This window comes from Crotalus tigris, unplaced genomic scaffold (assembly GCF_016545835.1).
Source record: "Crotalus tigris isolate CLP2741 ecotype Arizona unplaced genomic scaffold, ASM1654583v1 scf7180000021272.97247, whole genome shotgun sequence".
Classification (NCBI taxonomy): domain Eukaryota; kingdom Metazoa; phylum Chordata; class Lepidosauria; order Squamata; family Viperidae; genus Crotalus; species Crotalus tigris.
Genome location: NW_024098428.1, coordinates 46707 through 69417, shown reverse-complemented (window position 1 = coordinate 69417; position 22711 = coordinate 46707). Strand labels below are relative to the sequence as shown.

Sequence of the window (22711 nt, the reverse complement as noted above, 5' to 3'; positions counted from 1 at the left end):
TTTGTATAGAGGAAAAAAAAATTATCTATTCTTAATATATATAATGTTATCTGTCTCTCTGTTTCTCCTTATCTATCTATCTATCTATCTATCTATCTATCTATCTATCTATCTATCTACCCATCTATCTATTTATTATCTTACATTATCCAGCCAGAAGAGACCAATCAAATATATATTTGAAATTAACTATTTTTTAAAATCAGAACATCTTCCCCCAAAATAAAATATAACACCAACATATATAGCAACAAAAACACACATCATCATTAGCCATAGTCTTTAATTTAATCTAAAACAATGTCAGAACATCTCTGGTAACATCTCTTGCCTGGTTTCAGAAATTTTATTAATGTATTTGATGATATTTATGATTTACATGAATTCAGATTGTGGCAATTGAAGGATATTGTTATTTCAAATAATTTCAGTTGTTTTAGCAACATTACTACTCAATTATTATAATACAAAATTCACATGGGATGAAGAAAAATAAGCTACAACACATAAAACATGACTTCAAAGTATGTGATTTTATACTGAATGTAAACTGTACAAAAATAAAGACCAACATCAGGAGACTTAATGATTTTTTATCATCAGATTTTCTTTTGTGTTCATGGCAGGTCTCAAAATAATAATATAGCATTTGGGGATAAAGATGCAGACTAGTAAACCGAGACTGGAGGCCAGGATGGAGAATATTTGAACAGCTACCATGTATTTCCCTTTGGAGCTCAAGTAGGTGGGTACAAAGGAGATCCATACGCTACAAAAAACCAACATGCTGAAGGTGATCAGTTTGGCTTCATTGAAACTCCCTGGCAGTTTTCGAGCCAGAAATGCCACCAAGAAGCAAATGGCAGCCAGAAAACCCATGTAGCCAAGGGCAGTGTAGAACATGGCAACCGAGCCTTCATTGCACTGCAACAAGATGTGTCCTGGTTGGGAATGAAAGTCAGAATCTGGGAATGGGGGGAAAATTCCCAGCCATATCATACAGATGCCTACTTGAATACCAGAGCAGGATAAGACAATAGAGTTGGCCAGACTCTTCCCCAGCCATTTCCTCATGCTGCTGCCTGGCTTTGTGGCCAGAAAGGCCACCACCACCATTACCGTCTTGGCCAGCACAGAAGATACAGCCACTGAGAAAACAATACTGAAAATGGTTTGTCGAAGCAAACAAGTCATTTTTATGGGGCGACCAATGAATAGAAGAGGGGTCAAGAAAGAAAGCAGGAGTGAAACCAGGAGGATGTAGGTGAGTTGACAGTTGTTGGCTTTGACTATGGGAGTTTCTCGGTATTTAATGAAGGTTCCCAGAATAAAGGCAGTGATCAGGGACAAAGCAATGGCAAAGAAAGCCAGAATGAATCCCAACAATTCTTCATAAGATAAAAAGCTTATACTTTTTGGGACACACTGATCTCGTTTCTTATTGGAATAATGGTCATCTGGACACTTATCACAGTGGGATGCATCTGAAAAAAAATTGTTAGCATGTATCTGTTTCTGCAACTGTAGGAGCATGAAAACCACAACAAAAATCAATTACTTCATTTTCAAGGAATAATATAATATTTCTGCCCAGTGATATCCATATGACACAACATTTATTAAAATAGTCGACATTCTTTTTTTAAAGGCTAAAGATAAATGTGATTATCAGCTTCTCCTCTTGCCGGAGATCAAACAAGAAAATTACAACTCAATAGAAATCAACAATCTTTGAAACGTTTGTGGATGCCTTCAAGAAATTTAATGTTTTTCTTGCTTCTTTATCAAATACCCTAAAAAAGCAAGAGATTAATATTGATTGTATACTGTTTTTTTCTTTCTTTTTTTTTCTTTTTGGAGCCACCTACTATACCTTCTTGCACAGAGAATGTTCCTTTCATACACAGAGAACAGTCATAGCAGCAAACTGGTGCCCCCTCTCTCACAAGCTTGGCATAACCTGGGGAGCAACTTTCTGTACATCTTGAATAAGGCACCGTCTAAACATAAAAAGAAAGATTAGTCAGGGCAATATATGAATTAGAAGAGTTTACTGAAATCAACTGGTTTCCAGAAGCTCAGAAGCACACTGAGCAAAATCAGTCAAGGACTGGTGGCATGGGCTTTTATTAGTCTGCTTGAAAGCGGCAAAAGAAAGATGATTGTCTTTCTCTATCAATCTCTATTGCAGATCCCAAAACAGACTCATTGCCTTATTCTTCTTTCCAAAGGAAAGTAGTTCCATTGCAAAAGTTTTTTCTCCTTAGGGCATTTATGAGAATGCTATAATTTATTTTTTTTACCAACTTTGCTTTCTCAGGAAACCTCCAAAATTTAGCTTTCTCTTCAGTCATTATTTTTCTCTTTTACAATTGATCATTGTATAATTTTATTTAAATGACTTTTTTAGCTGCCCTCATTTCCCTCACCACATTCTTAATGACATCTTTCTCTTATGCAATTCAGTGGGCTAAGTTCTTCATATTCTGGATTTTTCCCAAAGGTACTTTTTCAAAAGGCAACTGGTCTTTGTTTTCCCTTGAAGACATTTCGCCTTTCATCTCAGAAGCTTCGTCACTTCTGACTGAATGGTGGAGGATAAAAGGATTTATATTCCTTGCAATCATCTGGTCATTAGCAGTCTTTCTGAGAGTTGTTAAGGCTACTTGGAGGGTCACCTGAATAGTGCAAATGGATGTGGAACCTTGGAACTGCTGAATCTATATCCTGTTTACAATATAGTCCTTCAGCAGTTCCAAATCCTTCCATGCTCCACAATTCAGTCAGAACTGAAGAAGTTTTTTGTATGAGAAAGTAAAATGTCTTCAAGGAAAAGCAAGTTCCAGGTGCCTTTTTAAAAAGCACCTTTGGCACAACAATGACCTGGATGACTGAGAATCTCCAGGTTCCAATGTGTGATAGATTACTTAAAAACCTCTAAAATAAAATATTATCTAATAAATTAATGAGGCTTATTTGGAAGTCATCACAATTGACTTCAATAAGTATTATTTCTGAGCAGAAAGGTTTGCACATATGGAGGTAAACAGAAGAGTAAAGACCAAGCAGCATCAGCTACTTTGTTAAATGATGTTGGCCATTGAATGGCACTCTGATTGATGGAAATCTTGACTTCCGAGGAGGCTTCTCTTTCTACACTCCCAATTTTCACCCCTGCATCAGACTTTTCCCAAAATGATGTCCAGTGCATGATATCAAAATCACCAAGAGGAACTCCATTTTCATCAAAATAAATCCCATCTCTGGAAATATTGTGATGTTGGAAGTTTCTCAGGAACCTATGAAGCTGCAGAAGCAGAGAAAAAAACATTACAATTTGAGCCTTTATTCAATGTTTTTCTTGCTATTATTCTGTTACTCTGAATAATTCAACCTCGTCAGAACACCTCTACAGTCTGAAAGAGATTCATTCAGCATTTCATGGGAAGCTTCTCTCATCATTCCCCAGGGCTCCACAGCTCTTTTTCAGACATTTATCAAACTTTCTTGAAAATGTGGGATAGACAACACCACAACCAAATGGTTTATAACTGGCTGACAAATCATACTCAATGTGTAGTCGTCTAAAGAACTACATCCATATGGAGGGAATAAGCTGTGGGATACTCCAAGGTTCCATTTTAGGCCCAACACTCTTCAATATCTTCATAAAAAATCTAGACGAGGGAATTGCAGATGATACTCAACTGGGAGGAATACCCATCTCCCCAGAAGACAAGCCCAAGATCCAAAATGATCTTGACAGACTTGAAAACGGAGAGCTATCTATCAACATAGATAAAAGTAAGGTTTTGCACTTAGGCAAGAAAAACTAACTGTATAGATATAGACTAGGTGAAACTTGGCTTAATGTCAGTAACTGTGAGAGGGATCTTGGAGTCCTAGTAGACAATTACTCAAATATCAGGCAACAGTGTGTGGCAGCAGTCAAAAAAGCCAATGCAATTCTAAGCTGCATTAATGGAGGGATAGAATCAAGATCATATGAAATTCTAGTATTGCTTTACAAAGCCTTAGAAAGAACATAGTTGGAATACTGCATCCAGTTTTGGTGATCATAATTTAAAAAAAAATGTTGAAACTCTGGAAACACTGCAGAGAAGAGCAGCAAAAATGATTAGAGGGCTGGAGGCTAAAACGTATAAAGAACAGTTGCAGGAATTTGGTATGTCTAGTCTAAGGAAAATAGGGACTAGGGGAAACATGATAGGAGTCTTCCACTATTTGAGGGGATCCTACAAAGATGATGGGGTCAAACTATTTTCCAAAGCACCAATAGGCAAGACAAGAAACAATGGTGGAAATTAACCAAGGATAGATGCAACCTAGAACTCAGGAGAAATTTTCTAATGGTGAGAGCAATCAACCAATGAAATAGCTTGCCTTCAGAAGTAGTGGGTGCTGTATCACTGGAGCATCAAAAAGAGACTGCACAACCATTTTTCTGAAAGGTTATAGACTCTCCTGCTCGAGTAAGGGGTTGGACTAGAAAATCTCTGAGATCCCTTCCAACTCTTTTATTCTATGTTTTATGTTCTCCATTTTGTTGTTTCACCATCACAGCCTGACCTGCACTAAGACCATTTGAGATATGGGAAAACTTGTAATGGGAAAAGATGGAGAATACAATTTATCAAGATGAAGTTAGCAGAGCTTAACTCCGGGCTAGGAATGCAATACAAATTGCATAGTGATGTTATCTCTTTCAAAGACTAGCTATGGAAGCCTATACATTAGTTCAGGAGATGTGTGGATGAACTTTTTTGGCCCTCAGAAGATGCTTTGAAAAGACATTGATTTATATCTTGTTGTTATGTTAGAAATCTTTAGTTAGCAAAGTCCAAATTCAATCCAGAACACACAATCAAGCCGAACTCCTTAGCTTGGAAACTAGATCACTTTGTGATCCCCAAAAAGTGTTGAGGATTGCTGAAATATTCTGATGCTTATTTAATTTTGAAAATCACATTCTCAGCATAGAGCTATTTCTGTCACAAAAGCATCCTATACCAGTACAGTTTGTTTAACTTTGGAAGATTTTTCTCCATCATCTAGTTCTCAAACTCACTCTCAAATACTACAAACTGGGCAATTGTTCTTTGGAATATTCCACCCCTCTCTACATCTAATTTAATATTGAACAATTGGAAGGGGGAAATCAGTAGAACCTCAAAGAAGAAGACTTACCTGCCATGGCTGCACAATCTGGGATGATTCATAATATCCAACTTGCATTCTCCTCTTACTCCATTGGGAGGAAGAGGCAGCACTGAGGACCCATGCCACATTTTGAATTACTTTGGAAATACCGGAGGGATCCTGAGAGAGGATTCTTGCAATCACATCATGGGGTGGGAATTCCCAGTTCTCTTTTTCTTTGCATTTTTTCCAAACCTTCTTAGATAACAAAGGACTTGAAATGGAACATTGGAATGCTTCCTTTCCATACACTGTGACCATAGATGTATAAGATTTAAAGTCATAATACTGAGCCCTTCCCTTTGTCTGCATGAGGAAGGAAAACAAAGCATATTTATTTTGGAGATCAACCAACAGGTCAAAAAGAACTACACTTAAAGCTGTCAAAGTTGTTGCAATCCACACTCTTCCCACAATGAATTTCTTACTCTTATCAAGCTCTTGTATTATTGTTGTTAGTATCCCCGAGGCCTTAAAATCCAGTTGGCATACTATAATTTTTATTTGACTCTTGATAAGAGAAAGGAACATTTCCCGTTTTTCTTGCATGAGGGTGTCTCTAGCACTTGTCTTCATATTTGCTTCTGGGATGGTTCCTGAGAGGACAATGCAAATCCCATTTTTTAGAGCAAGAGCTTCCAAGCTTCTTTTGAATTTTTCTCCTCTGTCATTGTCCAGAGAAAGGAGGCCGATCCACGTCCATTGGAAATGCAGGAGCAGCTTGACAATTGCAGAGTAGGGAGGTTTTTGGTTTGGGGTCATCCGATATGAAAAAGGAAAATGTTTATTTTGCTCAGCAGTCTGGTTGATGACATTATAGTTGATCTAAGATAAAACAGAAGGTATTGGTATTTGGGTCAGTTTTAATGATAAAAGTCACATGGTGAATCTAAGGGCCTTTCTCTATTGCTGAGAGAAGTTTCAAACAATAACTGCATGAATTTTACTGGCTCCCTTGATGTTCCTTCTGTTGTCTTGTATGCTCCCTTTGAAACTAGGGAGCTCTGAATTATCTGTGGGTGGTGTTCTGATGGAGCACATCTCTCTGTCAACCCTTACCCATGCAGTTTTGCCTGAGTGATGGAGTAAATGCAATGCGGCACTTTTGCTGTCAACAACTTACGCTCACATGATCCCTACATACTCTTTTCTTTACCCGCATTGTAACTCTGTGGGGCACCCATCCACTCATGGAATATCTTTTTAAACTGACAAACATGTTAAATTCTCATAGAATATTACTGCTTATTTCATTGCTTCATATGTTGGAGTTGAAATATTGTTTGTTATATCCCCCCTAGCAATTGTTTAATATTGCTATATTATTTCATTGTCTTCATTCATATAATTGTTTTCAAATATTTCTATGTGAACTCTTTAATTGGTTGAATTTCTTTCAGACATATGGAATGCAGAAGTCTGTTTAATAATCTAACTTTAAAAAAAAAACCAAGACAACTGGCATTGTGCCAAGTTCCAGTTCAAAATAGGAAAGAATATTATGACATACTTTCTTTTGTCTTGTACACTGGAGAAAGTATGTAAAAGCTGCTTTCTGGAGGTGCCCTCAAACTATCTTGACCCATTCGTTTTTCTTTCATATCTTTCTTTCCCAATTTTTACTTCAGTTTCAAGATTATAATAATGAGGAATTCCTCACTGAAAGTTATTAAGAGTTGGAACATCCTGTGTCCTGGAGCTCCATCGCTGAATATTTTTGAGGAAATATTGGACAGCAATTTATTTGTAGTGGTCTGACCATTCTTGGCCCGTGCAGGGAATTGAACTTTTCTATTCTATGATTCTGTATACAAAACCAGCTCTTTTGTATTGGTCACTTTTCAGCTCTTCTAATATTTATTCTCTGACTCTGATATATTTGTATATCTGAAGAATTTACAACATGGAATTAATTTCATTTGGCTTTATACCTGTGGGATTTTGTAAATGCTCAAGACATTAGAAACATGATCAAAGAGTTCAGAATCCACCTCTTCAAGGACTGCCAGCAGGTTCTTTTGTCTTCCACATCTGTAGTTTGGGATGTTCTCCTGCCCTGTGGACACCACGTCCATCATGGCCTCATATGTCATTCTTGCACTGAAAAAGTTCTGATAGATGTTGTAGCCCAGGGTGATGTTGGGTAAGAGCCTTGAATTCTGGTTGATTTCATGAACAGCCAACAAGAAGGGCAGAAGGTGGTAGAAGGTGTTCTCACTGCAACATAAGAAATTTCCAAAGGTCATCATCTTCAATTTGGATTTTCATAAAAGCATGTCATATTTACTGTAGCTTTATAGCTATATAGTGCAATGCCAAAAAGATAATCAGACACTCATTATTTAATTAAATTATTCAATTTAGTTGATCTTTGCAGGTGATAGATATCTTTGAAAATTCTATTAGAAGAACAGTCCCATTGACACCACTAGGAGCTTCTTGCCAAAAGAAATATCAGGGAGATATAGTAAGCTTCTTATGTCAGGATCAAAAGAATCCTACCAAAATTACGAGAACTGATTCTGCCTACAATTATCTCCAAATTATGACTTGGGGTGAAAAATGAGGAAAATGATTCTTATACTTTAGTAACCAGGTAAGAAAAACAAACACAATAGTTAGAAACCTTTGTACTTTCTTTTATTGTTTCAATCTGTTTAGAATAACCTTTTGCAAAATCAAAGCATTTATTTTGTTTACTTAACTATTTCCTGAGATAATATATCAGTTCACAACAATCCCTAAAATATAATTAAAATAGTGCCCTTACCCCCAGGCACCAGACTAGATATGCTTACAGCTCACAACCCCCATCCTAGCACAATGCTTAAGGGAAGATCTGTGTCTTCCCAGTCCTCCAGAATGCTAATGAGAGATGCTACCAAGTATACATGTATATGTTGTGGTCATATTATAGGATTTCTCCCTGTTATATCCCCCTGGAGATGACTAATAGCTGGATTCAAGTGCTAGATTAGCCAGTGGTATTTCCTATCTGAAGATGGATATCTCTTCATAAGCCTTCTTTAGATCTAGAGATTTGCTGCAGAATATTCATGACTTTAGAATTATTTCCCTATATTCTACAGTTAACTACAATTAATGTGATCCTCTGTGACTAAACATTAACATATAAAGTCTCTCCCCTCCTTGAATTTGGTTTTTAAGAGGTATTCAATTAATTTATTGGGAGTTACTGCTTAACTATTAATAAATAAATAAAATAAATATGAATAAATTGCTGACTCTCCACAGTACCAAGGTAATCATTTTGAAAGTAGGCAGAACCCCATCCAGGTAAGAGTCATTTGGGACGGTGTTGGCAATGCCCAGTGTTGCCCAGTGTTGAGGTTGACACTAGTGGAGGAACTCAGGTTTTGCAAAATCATCATGTTCCCTAGTAACCTTTCCTCCAAAGCAAATTGGGAGAAGCAATAATGACTTGCCTTTGTCAAGGTGAGGAATAGGGGAAAGGAAATCATTGCTAGAAAAGACCAGAATCCTGGATCTGCTGACAGTTACCTTTTCAGTTGGTGGGTTGGAGGTTTGGAGAATGAAAATTGGTACAGTAGAGATAAGGTTCCAGACAATATTCCAGTAATTAAATAATCTCCTGGCTTGTAATAATGGAAACATTCCTTTTCTTCTATTATCACCTTAAGTGGACATTTCATCAGCATATAGGCACAGGGAATTTGAGACAGAAGCTGAAGAAGAAAAAGTTGTTTATGCAGCAACAGCAACATTTGATACATACTGCAGAAGATCCTTCCTATAGTTCTTTATTCAGCACAGAGTTAAATCTCAAAGTTCACAGAAGACTACGGTAAAGAAGTTCTAGTTTGGCCCCAGATTTGGAAGAGTTATCTGCAATTGCAGACTGTTACAGTATTTGCTTGATTTTACTCCAACCTCTGCTCTCATCATAGAAGGAGGCTGTTATAAATCAGATTTTCAGGTGCTATATATCCCATTTGTTGTCACATTGATTGGTAACTAATTGGGATGGTGGAAATCCAATAAACCTTGTTCAAAGGGGAATAAATAATTATGATTTTAATAATTAGAAGGGGAATTGGGAACGAGCATTGCCACAAAAGTGTGAAGATAGAGAAATGAATTTTGTTTGGCTCAGGACAATAATCCTAATCTGAGAATCAAGAAATCAATAATTCAGGGAAGTTTGATTTTTTTTTTACTCTATAAACCTATTCTTGGGATTCTAAAGATTAAAATGTGGAAAAACAGTTCAACACTCTTGAACTAGTCAGCAGGCCATTGTAATTCCATCTTATTCTGTCTGATGTGGATAAAATCATCTTCCTCAATATAAAGTCAGATACCCCAGAATGGTTAACTCCAGATGATGATATATTGGACAACCTATTGGAGGGCCCTGTTAAATGTCTTGTATCTTTCAAAATGTGGAAGACTATCAGTCTTCATGATTACAGATAAGATCTAGTCGAAATTCCCTGGTGCATTAATCTGAAAAATGGCCTGTTAATGACTTCCTCATAATGTGATGACATTTGCTGTCATACATTATTTAGTAGGGGGTCAGGAGATGGTGCTTTGGAGTGCAATACCAAAAAAGGCTGAAGTTGAAGGGGTAAACAAAATCTGAGAAGCTGAGACCATGCTCAATGCTATGCAATGAGCAGATTTGAGTCTTTCAGTTAAATATGCACCTGAGACATTATCCATGGCATTCTCCAAAACCCATCTGATGGAGTATAAGTAAATTAATTACATATATTTCCTGAAAAATCAGTTGCTTCAAGGATGAACATAAATCTGAAGCCAGAATGGGACAACTCACCATAGCCAACTCATTGTGGCCAACTGGCTCTGGCCACCTCACCATGGAACAAGTCAACATGGGACAATTTAACAATTTAATATAATCATTTAAAATAATTAAAAAAAATATTTTAATTTTTGACATTCCCATTTCATTTTGTCTTTCCTTTTGTATCCTTTTTTAAATGATTCTATTCCACCATTTCTTAGACATTAGTGTAACCAGTGCTTTTTTCCTAAAAAAAAAACGTGCCGGAAATCACACACGTAATACAACCTGCCTTGCCTACCCTAAAAGGTTCCATCCCAAAAAGGTGCCGGACCTCCGTTCTGAGTGTTCTATGAGAAAAAAAGCCCTGAGTGTAACTCTTGTCCCTCAGTGAGTTGGCTGTCATGAGTTGTCCTGCAGCGAATTATCACAGATCCATCTGAAGTTCTAATTCCAAAGGTGTAGATTGCAAAGTATGGACTTTTCTGTGTTGGCACTTCAAACCTCTTACCTGATTTCCTTCCAAATTCATGGGAAGAGAAATATGTCATTATTCACACACCTTGACTTTACCTTTGAAATATATGGGAGGAACAGGCAATCCAGTACAACAGTGTTTCCCAAACTTGACAATTTTAAGGCATGAGGACTTCAACTCCCAGAATTCCACAGCCAGCAACGTTGGCTGTGGAATTCTGGGAGTTCATGCCTTAAAATTGTCAAGTTTGGGAAACACTGCAGTACAATAACATCTATTCATCTAGGTGTCTGTCTCTTCTGATTGGAGAGGATGCAATATCATGAGATCTCAACAGAAACCAATGTGCTGGGTTTGATTTACTTTTTTATTATTTGGAAGTGGGGAAAGATCCACTTCCAAGTAATATTTTCCCCATTGTTCCCTGGGTACATTTTTTTGAGGTTTCCTTAGAAGGTGGGTGGATTGGGATAAATAATATTTCTGTCGCCCCTTATATCAGTAAGAAATCAGGTGATTTCAGGGACTTGAAGATAGAAAGAAGAAGTAATAGAGAATTACCAAAGGGGCCCTATCTTTTATTCAGAGTCTGGATTATGATATTTCACCTCTGGCTTAATTATACAAGGACTTAACTAAAATACTGTACTTAGAATAATATTATAAAGACAGGATGGCACAGCACTGAATTCTTCACATCAGATCAATAGGACATTTATATACCTCATGGCATTTAAAAATGAAACAGGCTTTCCCTAGGAATGTATTCCCTTGGTCTGTCAAACCAACTGTGGGAAATCTAATGAAAGTAGATTAACTATCTATTGACTAGCAAAGAGAGAAAAAATGTTAGTGTACTGAAGAGCATATTGATTCAGTGACGTGATTTGTGCTCAAATCCAAATGACTTAAAACAGTTCTCACACATTCTGAAACAAGGATCACAGTATTTCTATCTTTCTAATTCAAATGTAGTTGACTCTCTCCCCCAGTGGTGGGATTCAAATATGGGGAAAACCGGTTCTTTGTGTGGATGCCGCTTCCGAAGATCTATTCCGAGCCTGGGCAACAAAAAATTAGCTACCGGTTCTGCCGAAATGATGCAAACTGGCTGAATCCCACTACTGCCCTCCCCCCAAAAATCCAATGTTCCTGAATCTTTGAAATTTTGAAGTCTGTGGACAATTCTGGGAGTTGACCTTTAAAATCAAAAACTTTGAATTGCATTTAGAAGCTAGTAAGGACCAAAGCTAATAGGAAATCAGTGCAGAATCCCTTTGACACACCAACAGCTGAGTAATTGCATTCTAGTCCAATTGAAACTATTGAACGGTCTTTGAAGAAACCCATGTACAACACATTGAAGTAATCCAGGCAAGGGTGAAAAGGGCTTGGGTTACTCTGGCAAGTTCCTCTTACTCAAGATAGCATTGTAAAGATGTACTGTACTAGACAGATCTGGGAAAAGGGAGAAGGAAAGAGAAGAACATGACCAGCATCAAGGTGGCTAGACTCAAGTAGTGTCAAAGTGTGTGTCACTGAGATACATGAAGGTCCATGTTATGGACAGATCAACCTGAAAATGATCCAGTTATGATGTCAGTAGATGTTGATGCCACATGACAGTTGATAATCAATCCAGATGAACTTATTCTCTATAGAGGCCAAAAGAGTGCAGTATTCAAGAAAAAAATCATTCAAAACAATATTGATGTTAGGATATATCATTACCTAGAGATAAGCATTCTGGAATATCTGACCTTCATTGAAGAAGATGGTTTCATTCACACAAGACACAATAAGAACAAATTAAAATTTCTCCACTGGCTAGTGAGAGAAGAAGTAGACTTAGGCAGAGATTATGCTAGTCTGAAACTGCAGGTTTCTCTTCCATAACTGGGACAAACTGGAAAATCTTCACTGCAGAGGAGCTATTTTGAGACCGCTGAACTTCAACTTTTTGCCAGAGAAAGAACTTTAGGAAGCATCTCCATCAATATCTTCAAATGCTATTGCTGAAAACGCATTTCTTTCTGTTTCTGTTTCTGTCCCAATCTCGCTGTGCCACGATGCAGATGAAATGTCCATTGAAGGTGACAATAGAAGAATTTAAGAAGTTTAATCACTACAAGCCAGGAGATTACCTGATTACTGCAATAACATCTAAAATATTTTCTCGTCGTTCCCCATATATTTTCTCTAAGCCTCCAACCCACTACTTTGACCATGGATGGAAAATTGAAATGAAAAAAAGCAAAAATAGGATATGGATTAAATAAGTGGAAATTGAGATATGCTTTGGCTAGAAAAAATATTTTAAACTGATATTATTAGAAAAGTATAACAAATGTTGATATACAATTGTATGCTTACTAACAATAATAAGAACTGTGTTTGCTTGATGTGGAAAAATGGTTATTGCCAGAAGAAGAGAGGATGTACTGGCAGGTGTAATAGTAGACTTAGCTGGAAGAAGCTTATATGTACCACAGAATTACTAATGGACTCAGTCATCATGTTGTCTATATCTATATCTATGTCTATATCTATATCTATATCTACATCTATATCTATAGATATAGATATATAGACAACGTGATGACTGAGTCCATTAGTAATTTCATATATATGAAAATCATGAGAATAAAAGTTGTCATGATGTTTATGAAAAATTAAAATATCAAGTTGCCCATTAGGAGTATTTTTTTCCCTTCCCTTTTGAAACATGTTGGTTTCAGGATTTGAGATGATTAGAAGCAAATGATAAGAATCAACTGAAAGCACATTCAGGGAAAGCCAAGTGTGTAGGATTTCTTCAGCTGTATCGCTGAATTGCTAGGATGGCAGCACACACTCACTCACACACAAACACACACACACACACACACACACACTATCTGTACAGTATATATATATGGAAATGGATATGGACATGGATAAAAAACAAGAATCCATTTTAATACTTCTCATAAGCACACCTTCATTGTCATATCAGGTGTCTACATGATTTTTCTTTTCAAATGATTCAGAGTTTTTGATGGAAGACAGTGTAAAATAATAATTTGTCCCAAATTATTTGTATGGAGGAAAAAAATAAAAGTTGCCCCAATGTTCATGTTGATATTTTATCTATTCTTAATATATATAATGTTATCTGTCTCTGTGTTTCTCCTTATCTATCTATCTATCTATCTATCTATCTATCTATCTATCTATCTACCTACCTACCTACCTACCTATCTATTTATTATCTTACATTATCCAGCCAGAAGAGACCAATCAAATATATATTTGAAATTAACTATTTTTAAAAGTCAGAATATCATCCCCCACCCAAAAAAATATAACACCAACATATATAGCAACAAAAACACACATCATTATTAGCCATAGTCTTTAATTTAATCTAAAACAATGTTAGAACATCTCTGGCCTGGTTTCAGAAATTTTATTAATGTCATTGATGATACTTATGATTTAACATGAATTCAGATTGTGGCAATTGAAGGATATGGTTATTTCAAATAATTTTATTTTTAGCAACATTACTACTCAATTATTATAATACAAAATTCACATGGAATGAAGAAAAATAAGCTACAACACATAAAACATGACTTCAAAGTATGTGATTTTATACTGAATGTAAACTGTACAAAAATAAAGACCAACATCAGGAGACTTAATGATTTTTTATCATCAGATTTTCTTTTGTGTTCATGGCAGGTCTCAGAATAATAATGTAGCATTTGGGGATAAAGATGCAGATTAGTAAACCCAGGCTGGAGGCCAGGATGGAGAAGATTTGCACAGCTACCATGTATTTCCCTTTGGAGCTCAAGTAGGTGGGTACAAAGGAGATCCATACACTACAAAAAACCAACATGCTGAAGGTGATCAGTTTGGCTTCATTGAAACTCCCTGGCAGCTTTCGAGCCAGAAATGCCACCAAGAAGCAAATGGCAGCCAGAAAACCCATGTAGCCAAGGGCAGTGTAGAACATGGCAACCGAGCCTTCATTGCACTGCAACAAGATGTGTCCTGGTTGGGAATGAAAGTCAGAATCTGGGAATGGGGGGAAAATTCCCAGCCATATCATACAGATGCCTACTTGAATACCCGAGCAGGATAAGACAATAGAATTGGCCAGAGTCTTCCCAAGCCATTTCCTCATGCTGCTGCCTGGCTTTGTGGCCAGAAAGGCCACCACCACCATTACCGTCTTGGCCAGAACAGAAGATACAGCAAGTGAAAAAACAATACTGAAAATGGTTTGTCGAAGAAAACAAGTCATTTTCATGGGGCGACCAATGAATAGAAGAGAGGTCAAGAAAGAAAGCAGGAGTGAAACCAGGAGGATGTAGGTGAGTTGACAGTTGTTGGCTTTGACTATGGGAGTTTCTCGGTATTTAATGAAGGTTCCCAGAATAAAGGCAGTGATCAGGGACAAAGCAATGGCAAAGAAAGCCAGAATGAATCCCAACAATTCTTCATAAGATAAAAAGCTTATACTTTTTGGGACACACTGATCTCGTTTCTTATTGGAATAATGGTCATCTGGACACTTATCACAGTGGGATGCATCTGAAAAAAAATTGTTAGCATGTATCTGTTTCTGCAACTGTAGGAGCATGAAAACCACAACAAAAATCAATTACTTCATTTTCAAGGAATAATATAATATTTCTGCCCAGTGATATCCATATGACACAACATTTATTAAAATAGTCGACATTTTTTTTTTAAAGGCTAAAGATAAATGTGATTATCAGCTTCTCCTCTTGCCGGAGATCAAACAAGAAAATTACAACTCAATAGAAATCAACAATCTTTGAAACGTTTGTGGATGCCTTCAAGAAATTTAATGTTTTTCTTTCTTCTTTATCAAATACCCTAAAAAAGCAAGAGATTAATATTGATTGTATACTGTTTTTTTCTTTCTTTTTTTTTTCTTTTTGGAGCCACCTACTATACCTTCTTGCACAGAGAATGTTCCTTTCATACACAGAGAACAGTCATAGCAGCAAACTGGTGCCCCCTCTCTGACAAGCTTGGCATAACCTGGGGAGCAACTTTCTGTACATCTTGAATAAGGCACCGTCTAAACATAAAAAGAAAGATTAGTCAGGGCAATATATGAATTAGAAGAGTTTACTGAAATCAACTGGTTTCCAGAAGCTCAGAAGCACACTGAGCAAAATCAGTCAAGGACTGGTGGCATGGGCTTTAATTAGTCTGCTTGCAAGTGGCAAATGAAAGGTGATTCTCTTTCTCTATCAATCTCTATTGCAGATCCCAAAACAGACTTGTTGCCTTATTCTTCTTTCCAAAGGAAAGTAGTTCCATTGCAAAAGGTTTTTCTCCTAAGGGCATTTATGAGAATGCTATAATTTATTTTTTTTACCAACTTTGCTTTCTCAGGAAACCTCCAAAATTTAGCTTTCTCTTCAGTCATTATTTTTCTCTTTTACAATTGATCATTGTATAATTTTATTTAAATGACTTTTTTAGCTGCCCTCATTTCCCTCACCACATTCTTAATGACATCTTTCTCTTATGCAATTCAGTGGGCTAAGTTCTTCATATTCTGGATTTTTCCCAAAGGTACTTTTTCAAAAGGCAACTGGTCTTTGTTTTCCCTTGAAGACATTTCGCCTTTCATCTCAGAAGCTTCTTCACTTCTGACTGAATGGTGGAGGATAAAAGGATTTATATTCCTTGCAATCATCTGGTCATTAGCAGTCTTTCTGAGAGTTGTTAAGGCTACTTGGAGGGTCACCTGAATAGTGCAAATGGATGTGGAACCTTGGAACTGCTGAATCTATATCCTGTTTACAATATAGTCCTTCAGCAGTTCCAAATCCTTCCATGCTCCACAATTCAGTCAGAACTGAAGAAGTTTTTTGTATGAGAAAGTAAAATGTCTTCAAGGAAAAGCAAGTTCCAGGTGCCTTTTTAAAAAGCACCTTTGGCACAACAATGACCTGGATGACTGAGAATCTCCATAGACATTTTGGATTTTCTCTTTCTGAAAACAAGATAATTTGATACACTGTAAATTATGGCTTCCTATTCCAATTTAATAATGTAGATTGCAAATCCCATAATACAATTGATGGTACAGCAGGTTCCAATGTGTGATAAATGACTTAAAAACCTCTAAAATAAAATATTATCTAATAAATTAATGAGGCTTATTTGGAAGTCATCACAATTGACTTCAATAAGTATTATTTCTGAGCAGAAAGGTTTGCACATATGGAGGTAAACAGAAGAGTAAAGACCAAGCAGCATCAGCTACTTTGTTAAATGATGTTGGCCATTGAATGGCACTCTGATTGATGGAAATCTTGACTTCCGAGGAGGCTTCTCTTTCTACACTCCCAATTTTCACCCCTGCATCAGACTTTTCCCAAAATGATGTCCAGTGCATGATATCAAAATCACCAAGAGGAACTCCATTTTCATCAAAATAAATCCCATCTCTGGAAATATTGTGATGTTGGAAGTTTCTCAGGAACCTATGAAGCTGCAGAAGCAGAGAAAAAAAACATTACAATTTGAGCCTTTATTCAATGTTTTTCTTGCTATTATTCTGTTACTCTGAATAATTCAACCTCGTCAGAACACCTCTACAGTCTGAAAGAGATTCATTCAGCATTTCATGGGAAGCTTCTCTCATCATTCTCCAGGGCTCCACAGCTCTTTTTCAGACATTTATCTCACTTTCTTGAAAATGTGGGATAGACAACACCACAACCAAATGGTTTATAACTGGCTGACAAATCATACTCAATGTGTAGTCGTCTAAAGAACTACATCCATATGGAGGGAATAAGCTGTGGGATACTCCAAGGTTCCATTTTAGGCCCAACACTCTTCAATATCTTCATAAAAAATCTAGACGAGGGAATTGCAGATGATACTCAACTGGGAGGAATACCCATCTCCCCAGAAGATAAGCCCAAGATCCAAAATGATCTTGACAGACTTGAAAACGGAGAGCTATCTATCAACATAGATAAAAGTAAGGTTTTGCACTTAGGCAAGAAAAACTAACTGTATAGATATAGACTAGGTGAAACTTGGCTTAATGTCAGTAACTGTGAGAGGGATCTTGGAGTCCTAGTAGACAATTACTCAAATATCAGGCAACAGTGTGTGGCAGCAGTCAAAAAAGCCAATGCAATTCTAAGCTGCATTAATGGAGGGATAGAATCAAGATCATATGAAATTCTAGTATTGCTTTACAAAGCCTTAGAAAGAACATAGTTGGAATACTGCATCCAGTTTTGGTGATCATAATTTAAAAAAAAATGTTGAAACTCTGGAAACACTGCAGAGAAGAGCAGCAAAAATGATTAGAGGGCTGGAGGCTAAAACGTATAAAGAACAGTTGCAGGAATTTGGTATGTCTAGTCTAAGGAAAATAGGAACTAGGGGAAACATGATAGGAGTCTTCCACTATTTGAGGGGATCCTACAAAGATGATGGGGTCAAACTATTTTCCAAAGCACCAATAGGCAAGACAAGAAACAATGGTGGAAATTAACCAAGGATAGATGCAACCTAGAACTCAGGAGAAATTTTCTAATGGTGAGAGCAATCAACCAATGAAATAGCTTGCCTTCAGAAGTAGTGGGTGCTGTATCACTGGAGCATCAAAAAGAGACTGCACAACCATTTTTCTGAAATGGTATAGGGTCTCCTGCTCGAGTAAGGGGTTGGACTAGAAAATCTCTGAGATCCCTTCCAACTCTTTTATTCTATGTTTTATGTTCTCCATTTTGTTGTTTCACCATCACAGCCTGACCTGCACTAAGACCATTTGAGATATGGGAAAACTTGTAATGGGAAAAGATGGAGAATACAATTTATCAAGATGAAGTTAGCAGAGCTTAACTCCGGGCTAGGAATGCAATACAAATTGCATAGTGATGTTATCTCTTTCAAAGACTAGCTATGGAAGCCTATACATTAGTTCAGGAGATGTGTGGATGAACTTTTTTGGCCCTCAGAAGATGCTTTGAAAAGACATTGATTTATATCTTGTTGTTATGTTAGAAATCTTTAGTTAGCAAAGTCCAATTTCAATCCAGAACACACAATCAAGCCGAACTCCTTAGCTTGGAAACTAGATCACTTTGTGATCCCCAAAAAGTGTTGAGGATTGCTGAAATATTCTGATGCTTATTTAATTTTGAAAATCACATTCTCAGCATAGAGCTATTTCTGTCACAAAAGCATCCTATACCAGTACAGTTTGTTTAACTTTGGAAGATTTTTCCCCATCATCTCGTTCTCAAACTTACTCTCAAATACTACAAACTGGGCAATTGTTCTTTGGAATATTTCACCCCTCTCTACATCTAATTTAATATTGAACAATTGGAAGGGGGAAATCAGTAGAACCTCAAAGAAGAAGACTTACCTGCCATGGCTGCACAATCTGGGATGATTCATAATATCCAACTTGCATTCTCCTCTTACTCCATTGGGAGGAAGAGGCAGCACTGAGGACCCATGCCACATTTTGAATTACTTTGGAAATACCGGAGGGATCCTGAGAGAGGATTCTTGCAATCACATCATGGGGTGGGAATTCCCAGTTCTCTTTTTCTTTGCATTTTTTCCAAACCTTCTTAGATAACAAAGGACTTGAAATGGAACATTGGAATGCTTCCTTTCCATACACTGTGACCATAGATGTATAAGATTTAAAGTCATAATACTGAGCCCTTCCCTTTGTCTGCATGAGGAAGGAAAACAAAGCATATTTATTTTGGAGATCAACCAACAGGTCAAAAAGAACTACACTTAAAGCTGTCAAAGTTGTTGCAATCCACACTCTTCCCACAATGAATTTCTTACTCTTATCAAGCTCTTGTATTATTGTTGTTAGTATCCCCGAGGCCTTAAAATCCAGTTGGCATACTATAATTTTTATTTGACTCTTGATAAGAGAAAGGAACATTTCCCGTTTTTCTTGCATGAGGGTGTCTCTAGCACTTGTCTTCATATTTGCTTCTGGGATGGTTCCTGAGAGGACAATGCAAATCCCATTTTTTAGAGCAAGAGCTTCCAAGCTTCTTTTGAATTTTTCTCCTCTGTCATTGTCCAGAGAAAGGAGGCCGATCCACGTCCATTGGAAATGCAGGAGCAGCTTGACAATTGCAGAGTAGGGAGGTTTTTGGTTTGGGGTCATCCGATATGAAAAAGGAAAATGTTTATTTTGCTCAGCAATCTGGTTGATGACATTATAGTTGATCTAAGATAAAACAGAAGGTATTGGTATTTGGGTCAGTTTTAATGATAAAAGTCACATGGTGAATCTAAGGGCCTTTCTCTATTGCTGAGAGAAGTTTCAAACAATAACTGCATGAATTTTACTGGCTCCCTTGATATTCTTCCTGTTGTGTTGTATGCTCCCTTTGAAACTAGGGAGCTCTGAATTATCTGTGGGTGGTGTTCTGATGGAGCACATCTCTCTGTCAACCCTTACCCATGCAGTTTTGCCTGAGTGATGGAGTAAATGCAATGCGGCACTTTTGCTGTCAACAACTTATGCTCACATGATCCCTACATACTCTTTTCTTTACCCGCATTGTAACTCTGTGGGGCACCCATCCACTCATGGAATATCTTTTTAAACTGACAAACATGTTAAATTCTCATAGAATATTACTGCTTATTTCATTGCTTCATATTTTGGAGTTGAAATATTGTTTGTTATATCCCCCCTAGCAATTGTTTAATATTGCTATATTATTTCATTGTCTTCATTCATATAATTGTTTTCAAATATTTCTATGTGAACTCTTTAAATGGTTGAATTTCTTTCAGACATATGGAATGCAGGAGTCTGTTTAATAATCTAACTTTAAAAAAAAAAAACCAAGACAACTGGCATTGTGCCAAGTTCCAGTTCAAAATAGGAAAGAATATTATGACATACTTTCTTTTGTCTTGTACACTGGAGAAAGTATGTAAAAGCTGCTTTCTGGAGGTGCCCTCAAACTATCTTGACCCATTCGTTTTTCTTTCATATCTTTCTTTCCCAATTTTTACTTCAGTTTCAAGATTATAATAATGAGGAATTCCTCACTGAAAGTTATTAAGAGTTGGAACATCCTGTGTCCTGGAGCTCCATCGCTGGATATTTTTGAGGAAATATTGGACAGCAATTTATTTGTAGTGGTCTGACCATTCTTGGCCCGTGCAGGGAATTGGACTTTTCTATTCTATGATTCTGTATACAAAACCAGCTCTTTTGTATTGGTCACTTTTCAGCTCTTCTAATATTTATTCTCTGACTCTGATATATTTGTATATCTGAAGAATTTACAACATGGAATTAATTTCATTTGGCTTTATACCTGTGGGATTTTGTAAATGCTCAAGACATTAGAAACATGATCAAAGAGTTCAGAATCCACCTCTTCAAGGACTGCCAGCAGGTTCTTTTGTCTTCCACATCTGTAGTTTGGGATGTTCTCCTGCCCTGTGGACACCACGTCCATCATGGCCTCATATGTCATTCTTGCACTGAAAAAGTTCTGATAGATGTTGTAGCCCAGGGTGATGTTGGGTAAGAGCCTTGAATTCTGGTTGATTTCATGAACAGCCAACAAGAAGGGCAGAAGGTGGTAGAAGGTGTTCTCACTGCAACATAAGAAATTTCCAAAGGTCATCATCTTCAATTTGGATTTTCATAAAAGCATGTCATATTTACTGTAGCTTTATAGCTATATAGTGCAATGCCAAAAAGATAATCAGACACTCATTATTTAATTAAATTATTCAATTTAGTTGATCTTTGCAGGTGATAGATATCTTTGAAAATTCTATTAGAAGAACAGTCCCATTGACACCACTAGGAGCTTCTTGCCAAAAGAAATATCAGGGAGATATAGTAAGCTTCTTATGTCAGGATCAAAAGAATCCTACCAAAATTACGAGAACTGATTCTGCCTACAATTATCTCCAAATTATGACTTGGGGTGAAAAATGAGGAAAATGATTCTTATACTTTAGTAACCAGGTAAGAAAAACAAACACAATAGTTAGAAACCTTTGTACTTTCTTTTATTGTTTCAATCTGTTTAGAATAACCTTTTGCAAAATCAAAGCATTTATTTTATTTACTTAACTATTTCCTGAGATAATATATCAGTTCACAACAATCCATAAAATGTAATTAAAATCATGCCCTTACCTCCAGGCACCAGACTAGATATGCTTACAGCTCACAACCCCCATCCTAGCACAATGCTTAAGGGAAGATCTGTGTCTTCCCAGTCCTCCAGAATGCTAATGAGGGATGTTACCAAGTATACATGTATATGTTGTGTTCATATTATAGGATTTCTTCCTGTTATATCCCCCTGGAGATGACTAACAGCTGGATTCAAGTGCTAGATTGGCCAGTGGTATTTCCTATCTGAAGATGGATATCTCTTCATAAGCCTTCTTTAGATCTAGAGATTTGCTGCAGAATATTCATGACTTTAGAATTATTTCCCTATATTCTACAGTTAACTACAATTAATGTGATCCTCTGTGACTAAACATTAACATATAAAGTCTCTCCCCTCCTTGAATTTGGTTTTTAAAAGGTATGCATTTTATTTAAACCAAAGAGAACAGGGTAACCACAAAAGTAGCAAAAGTGTTAAAGGGTGGAAAGAAAGAGTGGAGAGGGTGGTAGGAATTACAGACTAAATGTAAGGAAAGGGAAGAAATGGTAGGGAGAAAGTACAAGCAATCTCCCTCTGCTCTGAGGTATTCAATTACTTTATTGGGAGTTACTGCTTAACTATTAATAAATAAATAAAATAAATATGAATAAATTGCTGACTCTCCACAGTACCAAGGTAATCATTTTGAAAGTAGGCAGAACATCCAGGTAAGAGTCATTTGGGACGGTGTTGGCAATGCCCAGTGTTGCCCAGTGTTGAGCTTGACACTAGTGGAGGAACTCAGGTTTTGCAAAATCATCATGTTCCCTAGTAACCTTTCCTCCAAAGCAAATTGGGAGAAGCAATAATGACTTGCCTTTGTCAAGGTGAGGAATAGGGGAAAGGAAATCATTGCTAGAAAAGACCAGAATCCTGGACCTGCTGACAGTTACCTTTTCAGTTGGTGGGTTGGAGGTTTGGAGAATGAAAATTGGTACAGTAGAGATAAGGTTCCAGACAATATTCCAGTAATTAAATAATCTC

General features: G+C 36.9%; 2 protein-coding genes across 2 annotated transcripts; both read right to left on the bottom strand.

Annotated features, from left to right (window-relative positions):
• Positions 1 to 582: 582 nt before the first annotated feature.
• Positions 583 to 7466, bottom strand: LOC120320264 (vomeronasal type-2 receptor 26-like). Its single transcript, XM_039369841.1, has 5 exons — positions 7152 to 7466; positions 5209 to 6045; positions 3080 to 3307; positions 1869 to 2000; positions 583 to 1521 (listed from the first exon to the last, which is right to left on the bottom strand). The coding sequence occupies exons 1-5, from the start codon at positions 7464 to 7466 to the stop codon at positions 583 to 585; spliced, it is 2451 nt and encodes an 816-aa protein (XP_039225775.1).
• A 6706-nt stretch (positions 7467 to 14172) lies between these two features.
• On the bottom strand, positions 14173 to 21181 carry LOC120320263 (vomeronasal type-2 receptor 26-like). Its single transcript, XM_039369840.1, has 5 exons — positions 20867 to 21181; positions 18922 to 19758; positions 16792 to 17019; positions 15460 to 15591; positions 14173 to 15111 (listed from the first exon to the last, which is right to left on the bottom strand). Exons 1-5 carry the CDS (start codon positions 21179 to 21181, stop codon positions 14173 to 14175), a joined length of 2451 nt encoding a protein of 816 aa, XP_039225774.1.
• Positions 21182 to 22711: the final 1530 nt, after the last annotated feature.

What these genes read in the sequence shown, in the direction of transcription:
- LOC120320263 (XM_039369840.1), bottom strand. Translation starts at nt 21,181, where the DNA reads ATGACCTTTGGAAATTTCTTATGTTGCAGTGAGAACACCTTCTACCAC. An exon ending in AGATTGTGCAGCCATGGCAG is followed by an intron (nt 17,020 to 18,921) that starts GTAAGTCTTCTT and finishes CTGCTTCTGCAG; the next exon opens with CTTCATAGGTTCCTGAGAAA. An exon ending in GGCCAACATCATTTAACAAA is followed by an intron (nt 15,592 to 16,791) that starts GTAGCTGATGCT and finishes TTTTATGTTTAG; the next exon opens with ACGGTGCCTTATTCAAGATG.
- LOC120320264 (XM_039369841.1), bottom strand. Translation starts at nt 7,466, where the DNA reads ATGACCTTTGGAAATTTCTTATGTTGCAGTGAGAACACCTTCTACCAC. An exon ending in AGATTGTGCAGCCATGGCAG is followed by an intron (nt 3,308 to 5,208) that starts GTAAGTCTTCTT and finishes CTGCTTCTGCAG; the next exon opens with CTTCATAGGTTCCTGAGAAA. An exon ending in GGCCAACATCATTTAACAAA is followed by an intron (nt 2,001 to 3,079) that starts GTAGCTGATGCT and finishes TTTTATGTTTAG; the next exon opens with ACGGTGCCTTATTCAAGATG.